Raw genomic sequence first — 19,389 nt, 5'->3', positions numbered from 1 at the left:
TTAGACATGATATAAGATTAGAAACATCGAACACAGAATCTGTTTGACTCCAGTTTCTTGAGGGACGTGACAAATTAATTTTGGGTGTGATTTATATGCCATTCCTGGTTACACAGCCATACACAACTGTAGGCCAGACCAACAAGGGGGTGGCACTGCTATATACTACTCAGACCAACTAGAATGTATCACTAATACTTGCACAAGGGATGAACATGGGGAATATATAATAGCTAAATTCAAATCCAAATACCTACAAAAGCCTCTCACAGTGATAAACATCTACAGAGTTCCACAATCAAACATTAGCCAATTTAGTCAAAACCTAGGAAGTATGATAACTGATGCACGCATGAACAAAGATCACTTACTACTCTCAGGTGACTTCAATATAAATCTCTTGCAAGACCAGGACCCACACGTTACTGAATTCACAAACACAATGAGTAACTGCATGTTGCTACCAACAGTAACAAAACCTACAAGAGTTACAGAGACTAGTGTTTCCCTACTTGACCACATCTGGACCAACACCATATCCCCTTTAAAATCAGGCATAATTACAGATAATACCACAGACCACTACCCTACTTTCCTCATAACAACTCTTGGTAAAATACCCCAAGACACTACTAAAGTCACCTTCAGACTTCACAATGAGGCAGCCATTAATAACTTCACAACAGCAGTAACAAACATTGACTGGCACACTGAGCTAGAAATCTATAGATATTGACGAATGTTTTAATAATTTTCTAAAAAAGACCCAATACCTTTATAACAAGCACTGCCCTAAAAAAACTAAACAGATGACAGCTAAGAGACTGAACAGTCCCTGGCTAACACCCAGCATTCTCAAATCCATAAATACAAAACACCGATATGAAAAACAGTACAGAATGGGTCACATAACCAGAGACCAAACAAAACGTTACTCGTCAATCCTAACCAGCCTGATAAGAAGGGCAAAAAAATTGTATTATGAGAACAGATTATCCAACTTACGAGGTGATATAAAAAAGACCTGGAAGACCCTATCAGAAATTCTGGGAACTAAAAAGATATCACGACATAGCAAAATAAAATTAGCAAAATCAGATGAACCCCAACTCCCACCAACAGAAACAGCAAACAGACTCAATGATTTCTTCTCCACTATAGGTCAAAACCTTGCCAATAAAATCCCAAGCTCAGATACCCCACCAAATGACTACCTCACTGGCAACTACCCGAACACACTGTTCCTAGCTCCGACTAACCCATACAAAGTCTCCCTTATTATCAACGCACTGAAAAACAAGGCAGGAGATTTAAATACCTTACCACCCTTTATATACAAAACAGCATCACAAGTACTATCACCAATCATTGCAACACTCTTTAACAAATCCATTGAATCCTCCACCTTCCCTACAGTTCTCAAAATAGCAAGGGTCACCCCGATCCATAAAGGAGGAGACCAAACAGAGTTGAATAACTATAGGCCAATATCCAATTTACACCCTCTCTCAAAAATCTTCGAAAAATTAATTCATAAACGAATCTACTCCTACCTCATCTCCCAAAACATTCTCAACCCCTGCCAATTTGGATTCAAGCCTAATAAAAATACTAATGATGCTATTATACACATGCTAGAACATATATACACTGCAATAGAGAAAAAAGAAGTCCCACTGGGGATCTTCATTGACTTACGTAAAGCTTTTGATACAGTTGACCATGACTTGCTCCACGTAAAATTGTCACACTATGGTATTAGAGGGCACTCCCTCAACTACCTCAAGTCTTACCTCAGCAACAGAAGCCAATATGTGTACGCAAATGGGGCAAGCTCTTCCGCACAACCAATTACAGTTGGTGTCCCACAGGGAAGTGTCCTTGGCCCTCTTCTCTTTCTCCTATACATAAATGACCTTCCAAATGCTTCGCAATTACTCAAACCCACACTTTTTGCAGATGACACTACATACGTCTTCTCTCACCCGAGCCCAGTCACGCTAGCCAATACTGTAAACACCGAATTACAGAAAATATCTACCTGGATGAGGACTAACAAACTTACACTAAACATTGACAAAACCTACTTCATTCAGTTTGGTAACAGAGCTACAGATGTACCTCTTAACATAACGATAAACGGATCACCTATCACAAAGCTAACAGAGAGAAAATTCTTAGGAATCCACCTCGATAATAGACTCAAATTTCATACACGTGTACAACAAATTTCTAAGAAAATTTCCAAGACTGTAGGCATACTATCGAAGATACGGTACTATGTTCCACAGTCAGCCCTCCTGGCCCTTTATCACTCTCTTATTTACACCTATCTCACCTATGGAATTTGTGCATGGGGCTCAACAACAATTAACCATCTCAGACCACTAATTACCCAACAAAAGGCTGCAGTTAGAATGATAACAAATTCTCACTACAGGCAACACACTCCACCAATATTCAAAACACTCAACCTACTCACCATACAAAACATCCATACTTATTATTGCACCTATTACATACATAGAACACTTAACTCTGATATTAACCTTCCCCTCAAACATCTCCTTGCCAACCTCAACAGAACACATGACCATAACACAAGGCACAGATCACTCTTTGATGTTCCTCGTGTCCATCTCACGCTATGCAAAAACTCAATGCACATAAAAGGCCCTAAAATCTGGAATTCATTACCTGTAAATATAAAAGAAACACTACCTGTTTACAAATTCAAGTCTCTTCTCAAAGTTCACTTACTCACTCAAAACCAAATAAGTACTGAATAACTGAACCTTATAAATTGTATATCCAAAATGTTACTCACAATTTTTTATTATTATTATCACACTGGCCGATTCCCACCAAGGCAGGGTGGCCCGAAAAAGAAAAACTTTCACCATCATTCACTCCATCACTGTCTTGCCAGAAGGGTGCTTTACACTACAGTTTTTAAACTGCAACATTAACACCCCTCCTTCAGAGTGCAGGCACTGTACTTCCCATCTCCAGGACTCAAGTCCGGCCTGCCGGTTTCCCTGAACCCCTCAATTATATCACATAAATGTTAAACCTAGGACCCAATCTAACTTTGTTATTTTTTTAAATACACTACCTAACAGAATACTCCATTCTACTGAATGAACAGCAATGCACGCAACCATATGACCTGTCTTTGTAATACTCATTTGTGCTTTATAGTTATCTGTTTACAATAATGTCTTATCACTGATTTCATCATTGCTTAGTTAAGATTAAGTTAATTTTAAGCCAGCCCGTAATGCTATGCATATAAGTGGCTTTGGCATGCTGCTCTTACCTGTATTTTTTTTGTACCTCTGTATGTATGCTAAAATTTCTAAATAAATAAATAAATAAATAAATAAATATGTGAAGTAAAAGAACACAAGTGCAACTAATATGACATTTTATTGTGGCAACGTTTTGCTCTCCAGGAGCTTTATCAAGCCATTACAAACAATACATGGACACAGAGGGTATATATAGGCTCAAAGTGAGGTGCAATACTAGTGGTGGTAGTAGTAGTAGTGACAAAAGTTGTAGTTGTAGTAGTAGTAGTAGTAGTAGTAGTAATATAATATGGTAGAGCAATTAAATCGTACATGAGTAAAAGGATATAAAAGCTATTACTTGGGTAACATAAAAATAGGTTGGACAAATATAGACTGGATAGAGGCAGCCTGTTTCAGTCTCTGTAATGTGCTTTGTGTAGTATAACAGGAGAGACTATGTGATTTATATGCCCCCAAACCTTGATAGAGAGGACAGTAAGCTGTTATGGGACGAAATTCATAAGGCATCTAGATATGAAAATGTTGTGATAATGGGAGATTTTAACTTTAGACAAATTGATTGGAACAATATGACAGGAAATCTTGAGTCTAGTGACTTTCTTGATACGGTTCAGGATTGCTTTTTAGAACAGGTTGTGACAGAACCAACTAGAGGAAATAATCTGCTTGACTTGGTTCTTGCCAACAAAGATTCACTAATTAATAATCTTGAGGTTAATGATGAGCTTGGGGAAAGTGACCACAAATCACTTAGTTTCAATATATCATGGAATTACCCAGATAACTGCAATCAAATCTCTGTCCCAGATTTTCGCTTGGCCGACTTCATGAGACTGAAAAATTATCTGGGTGTGCTAAATTGCGATGTCCTGACTATGGGTCAGGTAGGTGATCTTGGTTGCAAATACAGTGGACCCCCGGCTTACGATATTATTTCATTCCAGAAGTATGTTCAGGTGCCATTACTGAACGAATTTGTTCCCATAAGGAATATTGTGAATTAGATTAGTCCGTTTCAGACCCCCAAACATACACGTACAAACGCACTTACATAAATACACTTACATAATTCGCATTGGGAGCTGATCGTAAAGTGGGGTTCCACTGTATGACGTTTTTCAGAGCATAGTTCTAGCTGCCCAGACAACTTTTGTTCCGAGTATGGAAATTAGATCTAACAAAAATGATCCCAAATGGATGAACAATAGATTAAAACAACTCATTTGTCAAAAGAGAGGCATATATAGGCGTATCAAAAGAGGGGATCGGCAGTTAAGAAATCGATATATTCAATTAAAGAGAGAAATAAAGAAAGGAATAAGAAAAGCAAAAAGGGATTATGAGGCTAAGGTCGCAAGGGATTCAAAGACTAACCCAAAAGGGTTCTTTCAGGTATACAGAAGTAAGATTGGGACATTATTGGCCCACTTAAGAGTAACTCTGGTCAGATCACTGACAGTGATAAGGATATGTGTGAAATTCTAAATACCTACTTCCTCTCAGTTTTCACCCAGGAAAATACTAGCGATATTCCTGAAATAATAGATTATGTAGAACAGGATGATAATAAACTATGTACGATTGCGGTAACTAGTGACATGGTCCTCTGACAAATAGAGAAACTAAAACCTAACAAATCCCCAGGCCCTGATGAACTGTTTGCAAGGATGTTAAAGGAATGTAAAGAGGAACTTAGCATACCTTTGACTAATCTTTTTAACATATCACTACAAACTGGCATAGTGCCTGATAAGTGAAAAATGGCAAATGTAATACCTATTTACAAGGCAGGTGACAGGTCCTTGGCTTCAAACTATAGACCAATAAGCCTTACCTCCATAGCGGGAAAATTTATGGAATCAATAATTGCCGAAGCAATTCGTAGCCATCTTGATAGGCACAGATTGATTAATGAATCTCAACACGGTTTTACAAAGGGGCGTTCCTGTCTTATGAATTTACTAACTTTTTTCACTAAGGTGTTTGAGGAGGTAGATCATGGTAATGAATATGATATTGTGTATATGGACTTCAGTAAGGCTTTCGATAGAGTTCCACACCAGAGGCTATTGAGGAAACTTAAGGCACACGGAATAGGAGGAGAAATTTTTTCCTGGGTAGAGGCATGGCTGACAAATAGACAGCAGAGTGTTTGCATAAATGGGGAGAAATCAGAATGGGGGCACGTCACAAGCGGTGTTCCTCAGGGGTCAGTGTTGGGCCCGTTGTTCACAATTTACATAAACGACATAGATGAGGGAATAAATAGCGACATAAGCAAGTTTGCTGATGACACCAAAATAGGCCAGCCAATTCATTCTAATGAGGACACTAGAGCACTCCAGGATGATTTGAATAGACTGATGCAATGGTCGGTGAAGTGGCAGATGCAGTTTAATATTGACAAATGCAAAGTTCTAAATGTTGGACAGTTAAATAACCATGCCACATATAAACTAAATAATGTAGATCTTAATACTACTGACTGCAAAAAGGATTTAGGAGTTCTGGCTAGCAGTAATCTAAAACCAAGACAACAGTGCATTAGTGTTCGCAATAAAGCTAACAGAATTCTTGGTCTCATATCTAGAAGTATAAATAATAGAAGTCCTCAGGTTGTTCTTCAACTCTATATATCCTTGGTTAGGCCTCATTTAGACTATGCTGCTCAGTTCTGGTCACCGTATTACAGAATGGATATAAATGCTCTGGAAAACGTACAGAGGAGGATGACAAAGATGATCCCATGTATCAGAAATCTTCCCTATGAGGATAGACTGAGGGGCCCTGAATCTGCACTCTCTTGAAAGGCGTAGAATTGGGGGGGATATGATCGAGGTGTATAAATGGAAAACAGGAATAAATAAAGGGGATGTAAATAGCGTGCTGAAAATTTCCAGCCAAGACAGGACTCGCAGCAATGGTTTCAAGTTGGAAAAATTCAGATTCAGGAAGGATATAGGTAAGCATTGGTTTGGTAATAGAGTTGTGGATGAGTGGAACAAACTCCCGAGTAGAGTTATTGAGGCTAAAATGCTGTGTAGTTTTAAAAATAGGTTAGATAAATACATGAGCGGGTGTGGGTGGGTGTGAGTTGGACCTGACTAGCTTGTGCTGCTGGGTCTGGTTCTTAAAATAATATTTTCTCTGTTCATTAATCACATCTCCAGGCCCCTCTTATATTACTCTAGCTTTCCATTTTGAATTTTTATTCACACAAAAAATGGAACATTTACTGTTATGCAGACTACTGCATTATTATATAATTATATAAATAATGTCAACCCATTTGTGAATGCACATTAGACTAGCCAGTTTGACACATATTGGACAGTGACGTCACTTGTTTACTCTTGAACATCAACAAAAATTTAACATTTCTGCTACTTTGAGTTCAATTTCAAGGTACTTTTTATCATGAAACCAATCAAAATCATCTTTATTTCTGTAGGACAGTGGACCCCCAGTATTTGATGGCATCGGTATATGTTAAATTCGGTATTTGATACATTTTAACGCCAAAATTTTGCCTCACCACTCGTTAAAAAACCCGCCACACGCGATTCGTCCGGGACGCATCCACGTGAGTACCAGTGTTTACAAGCCAGCCAGTGTGCTCGCATCTAAGCATACATTCGGTACATTCCATATTATCACAGTGTTTTTGGTGCTTGTTTCTGCAAAGTAAGTCACCATGGGCCCCAAGAAAGCTTCTAGTGCCAACCCTGTGGTAAAAAGGGTGAGAATTAGTATGGAAATTAAGAAAGATTTTGAAGGGTTTGGGGCTAACCCTGAGAAGCCTATGCCAGTTGTGGAATCCACTGTGCCTAGGCTTCTCAGGGTTTGGGGCTAACCCTGAGAAGCCTATGCCAGTTGTGGAATCCACTGTGCCTACTTCAAAAATTAAGGAAATGTGTGCAAAGTGGGTTGAACTGCAAACCTCTATAGATGAAAATCACCCTAACACAGCTATTGCAAGCTGTGTTGGTTACAATGACAATGTTGTAGCCCATTTTAGACAAATCGTAAAGGAACGGGAGGTACAGAGCTCTATGGACAGGTTTGTTGTGCGACAGAGGTCCAGTGACTCAAGCTGGTCCTAGTGGCATTAAAAGAAGGGAAGTAACCCCGGAAAAGGACTTGCTACCTCAAGTCCTAATGGAAAGGGATTCCCCTTCTAAACATTAACAACTTCGATACTCTCCCCTCCTCCCATCCCATCAATCATCACCAGATCTTCATTAAAGGTAAGTGTCATGTATTCTATTGTTAGTAGAATACTACAAACTGTGCATGTCTACTTCAGTTTGTGTGCATTAAACTTAATATTTCATGTGGTGAAACTTTTTTTTTCATAGTACTTTTGGGTGTCTTGCACGGATTAATTTGATTTCCATTATTTCTTATGGGGAAAATTAATTCGCTTTCCGATAATTCTGGCATACGATGAGCTCTCAGGAATGGATTAATATCGTATACCGGGGGTCCACTGTATATCTTCCATTCTATCAAATGAGACGAGACCAAGGAAAAAAAGAATACAACCATAAATATCATACACAAACACACCTCAAAGTCAGCGTTTTAATCCAAAAACACGGTTGGAGTTTCTTTTTCTCATTATACACTGCGTGCTGCAGGATTTTTTTTATACTGCGCACATTGACCATGCAGACCCATTCTCTCACATGTAGGTCTTCCAGCTTTCTCCTGCTAGATTTGAAGTCGCTAGAATTTTGGGGTATTAATACGTCACCAACATTGGCTTGTAAGCCATACCTATAAGTCACCAACAGTGAAAGGGTTAATAGACAACATATTTGTAATAATGAGGTAGCTGTAAACCCCCAACAACCAACTGAAATTAATTCACTGAAACCATATCAGTTGCAAAGCTAATGCTGGAATGGAGGGAGATCACCAGGCATATGATAAAAAATATGACCAGTTTTCAAAGTTTGTGAAGAGAGCCTAAAAACATTCAACACTAATGCACAGTAGCTCATCACAACCTTTCTGGCAAGTTGAACCAATGACTCATATAGTATATACACTGTACAAGGCCTAAGTTGGTAGCAGCTATTAGTCTAGTTTCTCATCTGTGGCCAAAATGGCAAGGAAGGCCCTATCCACTATTTCCACCCAAAGGCATCTACCGACAATGCCTGCTGGGTCACAGAAAGCAACCCAAGCACCACTCCTTCCTTCCCCACCATGACAAGGTTGTTGCCCTCGAGTCACTACTCTTGCAGAATCAGCACATTTAATGCTTGTCGAGAAACTAGCATTGGTCTCGGTCCCATAGACGTTAGTTTTAGAAGTTTACTATAGTATTGCATTTCTTTTACTAATCAAACGAATATTCAGAAAAACGAGGAATAGGTAATATTAGAAAAAAAGTAATATGCACAGCAAAGCATATTCCTCACATCAAAAAATACTCAACCCAAATGTGTAAGCCAACATTTCCATTATATTCATAAAAAAAATATTATGCTTAACCCATACAGGTTTGTAGCAATCAAATTTACAAAAATGGCTTACCTTTACTTGAGATATTGAAGCAGTGATACATTCCATATATTGAGTAGACATATGATGTTCCAGGTTTCATATACATTGGCTCGGTTCTGGATGTTCTTTTTCCATTGTAACTATGAGAAGCTACATCCGGACCACCCAAATAACTCTCAGTCTCTACGATAGCTCCAGATATGCGAATACCATCTACCACTCGCACAACAACCTGACCTAAGGAAAACATTTTGAATTAGCATATAATCATTACCTCATTTGGTAAAAGACAAATGCAGTGTAATGGAATCACTGATGACATTTCACCCACATGGTGGACTTCAAGTCACAAGAAGATAAACCTAAAAGGCCGAGTATACAGTGCGTATAGAGAAACACAGCAAGGTGTGTAGTGGTGTTATAGGTCAACATGTCAGTGGAGTGGTGAGAGGTTTGCAGGTCACTGTACCTCTCTGAAGTGTTACTATGTAAGAAGACTATTTAGCAATTAGTTCATCTATGATGTGGAAGCCACTGTTCTGGTTGAAATTACTGATGAGAGCTAATTCTAGGATTCTGTGCCTCTGGGTCTCTCCTCTTTTATGATAATTGTGTGCCCTTGTAATTAATCAAATGATTGTGGGAGTTGCAGTGTGGAACACAGACATTATCCAAGTTGTCAATTCTACTGGTGTATTGGTGTTCAGAAATGCATATCTGGGGATCCCTGGATGTTTCACCTATTTTATTTTGTCATACTCATTGCAGGAGATTAAATACAGCCTCTCCTCACTTAGCAACATACTCATTTACCAACGACTTGGACTTACAACAGGCTCTCTGACTAGTATACATACCTAAATAATGTATATTAGAGCTGATTTCCTCTATTTTGTTTATTACAATATACAGCACACTACTGTATAAACATTTAAAAATATACAAAATGCTATAAATGGCGCAAAGGTGACATTAAAACAATATCAAAGATGGTTGACACAAACCCAATACATGTACCATTATAGTATGCTCCTCATTTAGCAACGAATTCGTTTACTGACGTGGTCTTAGGAAAGGAACTCCGTCATTAAGTGAGAAGCTGTACTATACACAGCTTCTCTGGTGCTGGACTAGAGAAAACGTAATTCTTGCCGTCGCTCCTACAAGCCACCTGGCAACCACATCTTATATTTATGTCTATTTGTTCTACTATGGTTGTATGTACAGTATTACATTATATTATATTAACACACTGGCCGATTCCCACCAAGGCAGGGTGGCCCGAAAAAGAAAAACTTTCACCATCATTCACTCCATCACTGTTTTGCCAGAAGGGTGCTTTACACTACAGTTTTTAAACTGCAACATTAACACCCCTCCTTCAGAGTGCAGGCACTGTACTTCCCATCTCCAGGACTCAAGTCCGGCCTGCCAGTTTCCCTGAATCCATTCATAAATGTTACTTTGCTCACCCTCCAACAGCACGTCAAGTATTAAAAACCATTTGTCTCCATTCACTCCTATCAAACACGCTCACGCATGCCTGCTGGAAGTCCAAGCCCCTCGCACACAAAACCTCCTTTACCCCCTCCCTCCAACCCTTCCTAGGCCGACCCCTACCCCGCTTTCCTTCCACTACGGACTGATACACTCTTGAAGTCACTCTGTTTCACTCCATTCTCTCTACATGTCCGAACTACCTCAACAACCCTTCCTAAGCCCTCTGAACAACAGTTTTGGTAATCCCGCACCTCCTCCTAACTTCCAAACTACGAATTCTCTGCATTATATTCACACCACACATTGCCCTCAGACATGACATCTCCACTGCCTCCAGCCTTCTCCTCGCTGCAACATTCATCACCCATGCTTCACACCCATATAAGAGAGTTGGTAAAACTATAAAACTATACTCTCATACATTCCCCTCTCTGCCTCCAAGGACAAAGTTCTTTGTCTCCACATTGCTGTATAATCCTCCGGGTTTAGCGCTTCCCCCTTGATTATAATAATAATAATAATTTGTCTCCACAGACTCCTAAGTGCACCACTCACCCTTTTCCCCTCATCAATTCTATGATTCACCTCATCTTTCATAGACCCATCCGCTGACACGTCCACTCCCAAATACAGTGGACCCCCGCATAACGATTTTAATCCGTGCAAGTGGGGTAATTGTTATGCGAAATAATCGGTATGTGAATGAATTTTCCCCATAAGAAATAATGGAAATAAAATTAATCCGTGCAAGACACCTAAAAGTATGAAAAAAAATTTTTTTTACCACATGAAATGTTAATTTTAATACACACAAACTGAAAAAGGCATGCACACTTACATGACACTTACTTTTATTGAAGATCTGGTGATGATTGATGGGATGGGAGGGGAGAGAGAGTGTTAGTGTTTAGAAGGGGAATCCCCTTCCATTAAGACTTGAGGTGGCAAGTCCTTTTCTGGGGTTACTTCCCTTCTTCTTTTAATGCCACTAGGACCAGCTTCAGAGTCACTGGACTTCTTTCGCACAACATATCTGTCCATAGTGGCCTGTACCTCTCGTTCCTTTATGACTTCCCTAAAGTGTTTCACAACATTGTCAGTGTAATAATCACCAGCACGGCTTGCAATAGCTGTGTGCGGGTGATTTTCATCCATGAAGGTTTGCACTTCAAGCCACTTTGCACAGATTTCCTTAATCTTTGTAGTAGGCAACTTCTTCAATTTCTCTCTCCCCTCCTCTGAACCAGTTTCCTCAGGTCTGGCCTCTTGCTGTTGAAGTTGATCTATCAGCTCATCAGTGGTTAGTTCTTCATTGTCCTCCTCCACCAACTCTTCCACATCCTCCCCACTAACCTCCAACCCCAAGGACTTTCCCAATGCCACAATGGATTCCTCAACTGGCACAGGATTCTCAGGGTTAGCCTCAAACCCTTCAAAATCCCTTTTGTCTACACATTCTGGCCACAGTTTCTTCCAAGCAGAGTTCAAGGTCTTCTTAGTCACTCCCTCCCAAGCCTTACCTATAAGGTTTACACAATTGAGGATATTAAAGTGCTCTCTCCAAAACTCTCTTAGAGTCAGTTGAGTTTCTGAGGTCACTACAAAGCACCTTTCAAACAGAGCTTTTGTGTACAGTTTTTTGAAGTTTGCAATAACCTGCTGGTCCATGGGCTGCAGGAGAGGAGTGGTATTAGGAGGCAAAAACTTCACCTTAATGAAGCTCATGTCCCCATAAAGTCGCTCTGCCACGTCTGTAGGATGACCAGGGGCATTGTCTAACACCAGGAGGCACTTAAGTTCTAATTTCTTTTCAGTTAGGTAATCTTTCACATTGGGGGCAAATGCATGGTGTAACCAGTTATAGAAAAAGTCCCTAGTGACCCATGCCTTACTGTTTGCCCTCCACAGCACACACAAATTATCCTTGAGGACATTCTTTTGCCTGAATGCTCTGGGAGTTTCAGAGTGATACACTAATAAAGGCTTAACTTTGCAATCACCACTAGCATTGGCACACATCAACAAAGTAAGCCTGTCTTTCATAGGCTTATGTCCTGGGAGTGCCTTTTCCTCCTGAGTAATGTAGGTCCTGCTTGGCATTTTCTTCCAGAACAGGCCTGTTTCATCACAATTAAACACTTGTTCAGGTTTCAGTCCTTCACTGTCTAGGTACTCCTTGAATTCCTGCACATATTTTTCAGCCGCTTTGTGGTCCGAACTGGCAGCCTCACCATGCCTTATCACACTATGGATGCCACTACACTTCTTAAATCTCTCAAACCAACCTTTGCTGGCCTTAAATTCACTCACATCATCACTAGTTGCAGGCATTTTTTTAATTAAATCCTCATGCAACTTCCTAGCCTTTTCACATATGATCGCTTGAGAGACGCTATCTCCTGCTAGCTGTTTTTCATTTATCCACACCAATAAGAGTCTCTCAACATCTTCCATCACTTGCGATCTTTGTTTCGAAAACACAGTTAAACCTTTGGCAAGAACAGCTTCCTTGATTGTCTTTCTGGTGCCCACAATAGTAGCGATGGTTGATTGGGGTTTCTTGTACAACTTGACTAGGTCGGCGATACGCACTCCACTTTCATACTTATCAATGATCTCTTTCTTCATTTCTATTGGAATTCTCACCCTTATTGGTGTACGGTTGGCACTAGAAGCTTTCTTGGGGCCCATGGTCACTTATTTTCCAGAAACAGCACCGAAAACACTGTAATAATACGAAATATTCCGAGTGTATGCTTGGATGTTACCGCGGAGGCTGGCTGGTAAACAATGGCACGGGCGGCACATGTGAGGCTGGCTGAGGGCGCACATTGGACGCGTCTCGGACGAAAATCGGTGAGCGGGTTTTTAATCGGTATGCGCGGCAAAATTTTTGCGATTAAAGCAAGCGGTATGCGGATTAATCGCTATGTGATGCCATCGTTATGCGGGGGTCCACTGTATCTGAATACATTCACCTCCTCCACACTCTCTCCCTCCAATCTGATATCCAATCTTTCATCACCTAATCTTTTTGTTATCCTCATAACCTTACTCTTTCCTGTATTCACTTTCAATTTTCTTCTTTTGCATACCCTACCAAATTCATCCACCAACCTCTGCAACTTCTCTTCAGAATCTCCCAAGAGCACAGTGTCATCAGCAAAGAGCAACTGTGACAACTCCCACTTTATGTGTGATTCTTTATCTTTTAACACCACGCCTCTTGCCAAGACCCTCGCATTTACTTCTCTTACAACCCCATTTATTTTTATTTTTATTATCACACCGGCCGATTCCCACCAAGGCAGGGTGGCCCGAAAAAGAAAAACTTTCACCATCATTCACTCCATCACTGTCTTGCCAGAAGGGTGCTTTACACTACAGTTTTTAAACTGCAACATTAACACCCCTCCTTCAGAGTGCAGGCACTGTACTTCCCATCTCCAGGACTCAAGTCCGGCCTGCCGGTTTCCCTGAATCCCTTCATAAATGTTACTTTGCTCACACTCCAACAGCACGTCAAGTATTAAAACCATTTGTCTCCATTCACTCCTATCAAACACGCTCACGCATGCCTGCTGGAAGTCCAAGCCCCTCGCACACAAAACCTCCTTTACCCCCTCCCTCCAACCCTTCCTAGGCCGACCCCTACCCCGCCTTCCTTCCACTACAGACTGATACACTCTTGAAGTCATTCTGTTTCGCTCCATTCTCTCTACATGTCCGAACCACCTCAACAACCCTTCCTCAGCCCTCTGGACAACAGTTTTGGTAATCCCGCACCTCCTCCTAACTTCCAAACTACGAATTCTCTGCATTATATTCACACCACACATTGCCCTCAGACATGACATCTCCACTGCCTCCAGCCTTCTCCTCGCTGCAACATTCATCACCCACGCTTCACACCCATATAAGAGCGTTGGTAAAACTATACTCTCATACATTCCCCTCTTTGCCTCCAAGGACAAAGTTCTTTGTCTCCACAGACTCCTAAGTGCACCACTCACTCTTTTTCCCTCATCAATTCTATGATTCACCTCATCTTTCATAGACCCATCCGCTGACACGTCCACTCCCAAATATCTGAATACGTTCACCTCCTCCATACTCTCTCCCTCCAATCTGATATTCAATCTTTCATCACCTAATCTTTTTGTTATCCTCATAACCTTACTCTTTCCTGTATTCACCTTTAATTTTCTTCTTTTGCACACCCTACCAAATTCATCCACCAATCTCTGCAACTTCTCTTCAGAATCTCCCAAGAGCACAGTGTCATCAGCAAAGAGCAGCTGTGACAACTCCCACTTTGTGTGTGATTCTTTATCTTTTAACTCCACGCCTCTTGCCAAGACCCTCGCATTTACTTCTCTTACAACCCCATCTATAAATATATTAAACAACCACGGTGACATCACACATCCTTGTCTAAGGCCTACTTTTACTGGGAAAAAATTTCCCTCTTTCCTACATACTCTAACTTGAGCCTCACTATCCTCGTAAAAACTCTTCACTGCTTTCAGTAACCTACCTCCTACACCATACACTTGCAACATCTGCCACATTGCCCCCCTATCCACCCTGTCATACGCCTTTTCCAAATCCATAAATGCCACAAAGACCTCTTTAGCCTTATCTAAATACTGTTCACTTATATGTTTCACTGTAAACACCTGGTCCACACACCCCCTACCTTTCCTAAAGCCTCCTTGTTCATCTGCTATCCTATTCTCCGTCTTACTCTTAATTCTTTCAATTATAACTCTACCATACACTTTACCAGGTACACTCAACAGACTTATCCCCCTATAATTTTTGCACTCTCTTTTATCCCCTTTGCCTTTATACAAAGGAACTATGCATGCTCTCTGCCAATCCCTAGGTACCTTACCCTCTTCCATACATTTATTAAATAATTGCACCAACCACTCCAAAACTATATCCCCACCTGCTTTTAACATTTCTATCTTTATCCCATCAATCCCGGCTGCCTTACCCCCTTTCATTTTACCTACTGCCTCACGAACTTCCCCCACACTCACAACTGGCTCTTCCTCACTCCTACAAGATGTTATTCCTCCTTGCCCTATACACGAAATCACAGCTTCCCTATCTTCATCAACATTTAACAATTCCTCAAAATATTCCTTCCATCTTCCCAATACCTCTAACTCTCCATTTAATAACTCTCCTCTCCTATTTTTAACTGACAAATCCATTTGTTCTCTAGGCTTTCTTAACTTGTTAATCTCACTCCAAAACTTTTTCTTATTTTCAACAAAATTTGTTGATAACATCTCACCCACTCTCTCATTTGCTCTCTTTTTACATTGCTTCACCACTCTCTTAACTTCTCTCTTTTTCTCCATATACTCTTCCCTCCTTGCATCACTTCTACTTTGTAAAAACTTCTCATATGCTAACTTTTTCTCCCTTACTACTCTCTTTACATCATCATTCCACCAATCGCTCCTCTTCCCTCCTGCACCCACTTTCCTGTAACCACAAACTTCTGCTGAACACACTAACACTACATTCTTAAACCTACCCCATACCTCTTCGACCCCATTGCCTATGCTCTCATTAGCCCATCTATCCTCCAATAGCTGTTTATATCTTACCCTAACTGCCTCCTCTTTTAGTTTGTAAACCTTCACCTCTCTCTTCCCTGATGCTTCTATTCTCCTTGTATCCCATCTACCTTTTACTCTCACTGTAGCTACAACTAAGAAGTGATCTGATATATTTGTGTCCCCTCTATGAACATGTACATCCTGAAGTCTACTCAACAGTCTTTTATCTACCAATACATAATCCAACAAACTACAGTCATTTTGCCCTACATCATATCTTGTATACTTATTTATCCTCTTTCTTAGAATATGTATTACCTATAACTAAACCCCTTTCTATACAAAGTTCAATCAAAGGGCTCCCATTATCATTTACACCTGGCACCCCAAACTTACCTACCACACCCTCTCTAAAAGTTTCTCCTACTTTAGCATTCAGGTCACCTACCACAATTACTCTCTCACTTGGTTCAAAGGTTCCTATACATTCACTTAACATCTCCCAAAATCTCTCTCTCTCCTCTGCATTCCTCTCTTCTCCAGGTGCATACACGCTTATTATGACCCACTTCTCGCATCCAACCTTTACTTTAATCCACATAATTCTTGAATTTACACATTCATATTCTCTTTTCTCCTTCCATAACTGATCATTTAACATTACTGCTACCCCTTCCTTTGCTCTAACTCTCTCAGATACTCCAGATTTAATCCCATTTATTTCCCCCCACTGAAACTCTCCTACCCCCTTCAGCTTTGTTTCGCTTAGGGCCAGGACATCCAACTTCTTTTCATTCATAACATCAGCAATCATCTGTTTCTTGTCATCCGCACTACATCCACGCACATTTAAGCAACCCAGTTTTATAAAGTTTTTCTTCTTCTCTTTTTTAGTAATTGTATACAGGAGAAGGGGTTACTAGCCCATTGCTCCCGGCATTTTAGTCGCCTCATACGACACGCATGGCTTACGGAGGAAAGATTCTTTTCCACTTCCCCATGGACAATAGAAGAAATAAAAAAGAACAAGAGCTATTTAGAAAAAGGAGAAAAACCTAGATGTATGTATATATATATATGCATGTGCGTGTCTATGAAGTGTGACCAAAGTGTAAGTAGGAGTAGCAAGATATCCCTGTTATCTTAGCGTGTTTATGAGACGGTGACATCACACATCCTTGTCTAAGGCCTACTTTTACTGGGAAATAATCACCCTCTTTCCTATATACTCTAACTTGAGCCTCACTATCCTCATAAAAACTCTTCACTGCTTTCAGTAACCTACACCATACACCTGCAACATCTGCCACATTGCCTCCCTATCCACCCTGTCATACGCCTTTTCCAAATCCACAAATGCCACAAAAACCTCTTTAGCCTTATCTAAATACTGTTCACTTATATGTTTCAATGGAAACACCTGGTCCACACACCCCCTACCTTTCCTAAAGCCTCCTTGTTCATCTGCTATCCTATTCTCCGTCTTACTCTTAATTCTTTCAACAATAACTCTACCATACACTTTACCAGGTATACTCAACAGACTTATCCCCCTATAATTTTTGCACTCTCTTTTGTCCCCTTTGCCTTTATACAAAGGAACTATGCATGCTCTCTGCCAATCCCTAGGTACCTTACCCTCTTCCATACATTTATTAAATAATTGCACCAACCACTCCAAAACTATATCCCCACCTGCTTTTAACATTTCTATCTTTATCCCATCAATCCCGGCTGCCTTACCCTCTTTCATTTTACTTACTGCCTCACGAACTTCCCCCACACTCACAACTGGCTCTTCCTCACTCCTACAAGATGTTATTCCTCTTTGACCTATACAAGAACTCATAGCTTCCCTATCTTCATCAACATTTAACAATTCCTCAAAATATTCCTTCCATCTTCCCAATACCTCTAACTCTCCATTTAATAACTCTCCTCTCCTATTTTTTACTGACAAATCCATTTGTTCTCTAGGCTTCCTTAACTTGTTAATCTCACTCGAAAACATTTTCTTATTTTCAACAAAATTTTTTGATAACATCTCACCCACTCTCTCATTTGCTCTCTTTTTACATTGCTTCACCACTCTCTTAACCTCTCTTTTTTTCTCCATATACTCTTCCCTCCTTGCATCACTTCTACTTTGTAAAAACTTCTCATATGCTAACTTTTTCTCCCTTACTACTCTCTTTACATCATCATTCCACCAATCGCTCCTCTTCCCTCCCGCACCCACTTTCCTGTAACCACAAACTTCTGCTGAACACACTAACACTACATTCTTAAACCTACCCCATACCTCTTCGACCCCATTGCCTATGCTCTCATTAGCCCATCTATCCTCCAATAGCTGTTTATATCTTACCCTAACTGCCTCCTCTTTTAGTTTGTAAACCTTCACCTCTCTCTTCCCTGATGCTTCTATTCTCCTTGTATCCCATCTACCTTTTACTCTCACTGTAGCTACAACTAAGAAGTGATCTGATATATTTGTGTCCCCTCTATGAACATGTACATCCTGAAGTCTACTCAACAGTCTTTTATCTACCAATACATAATCCAACAAACTACAGTCATTTTGCCCTACATCATATCTTGTATACTTATTTATCCTCTTTCTTAGAATATGTATTACCTATAACTAAACCCCTTTCTATACAAAGTTCAATCAAAGGGCTCCCATTATCATTTACACCTGGCACCCCAAACTTACCTACCACACCCTCTCTAAAAGTTTCTCCTACTTTAGCATTCAGGTCACCTACCACAATTACTCTCTCACTTGGTTCAAAGGTTCCTATACATTCACTTAACATCTCCCAAAATCTCTCTCTCTCCTCTACATTCCTCTCTTCTCCAGGTGCATACACACTTATTATGACCCACTTTTTGCATCCAACCTTTACTTTAATCCACATAATCCTTGAATTTACACATTCATATTCTCTTTTCTCCTTCCATAACTGATCCTTCAACATTACTGCTACCCCTTCCTTAGCTCTAACTCTCTCAGATACTCCAGATTTAATCCCATTTATTCCCCCCACCGAAACTCCCCTACCCCCTTCAGCTTTGTTTCGCTTAGGGCCAGGACATCCAACTTCTTTTCATTCATAACATCAGCAATCATCTGTTTCTTGTCATCTGCACTACATCCACGCACATTCAAGCATCCCAGTTTTATAAAGTTTTTCTTCTTCTCTTTTTTAGTAAATGTCTACAGGAGAAGGGGTTACTAGCCCATTGCTCCTGGCATTTTAGTCCCCTCATACGACATGCATGGCTTACGGAGGAAAGATTCTTTTCCACTTCCCCATGGACAATACAAGAAATAAAGAAGAACAAGAGCTATTTAGAAAAAGGAGAAAAACCTAGATGTATGTATATATATATGCATGTGCGTGTCTGTGAAGTGTGACCAAAGTGTAAGTAGGAGTAGCAAGATATCCCTGTTATCTAGCATGTTTATGAGACAGAAA

General features: G+C 40.3%; 1 protein-coding gene across 3 annotated transcripts in view; it reads right to left on the bottom strand.

Annotated features, from left to right (window-relative positions):
- LOC138852518 (putative 3-methyladenine DNA glycosylase) overlaps positions 1-19,389 on the bottom strand; it is a 78,881-nt gene that overhangs the window by 32,010 nt on the left and 27,482 nt on the right. For all 3 annotated transcript variants that reach the window (XM_070083788.1, XM_070083778.1, XM_070083793.1), the window contains exon 3: positions 8,859-9,065. In XM_070083788.1, coding sequence (XP_069939889.1) covers positions 8,859-9,065 — 207 coding nt within the window. The remainder of the gene's footprint in view (positions 1-8,858; positions 9,066-19,389) is intronic.

The sequence above is a fragment of the Cherax quadricarinatus genome, chromosome 1 (assembly GCF_038502225.1).
Source record: "Cherax quadricarinatus isolate ZL_2023a chromosome 1, ASM3850222v1, whole genome shotgun sequence".
Lineage (NCBI taxonomy): Eukaryota > Metazoa > Arthropoda > Malacostraca > Decapoda > Parastacidae > Cherax > Cherax quadricarinatus.
This window is presented reverse-complemented; position numbering and strand designations above follow the sequence as displayed.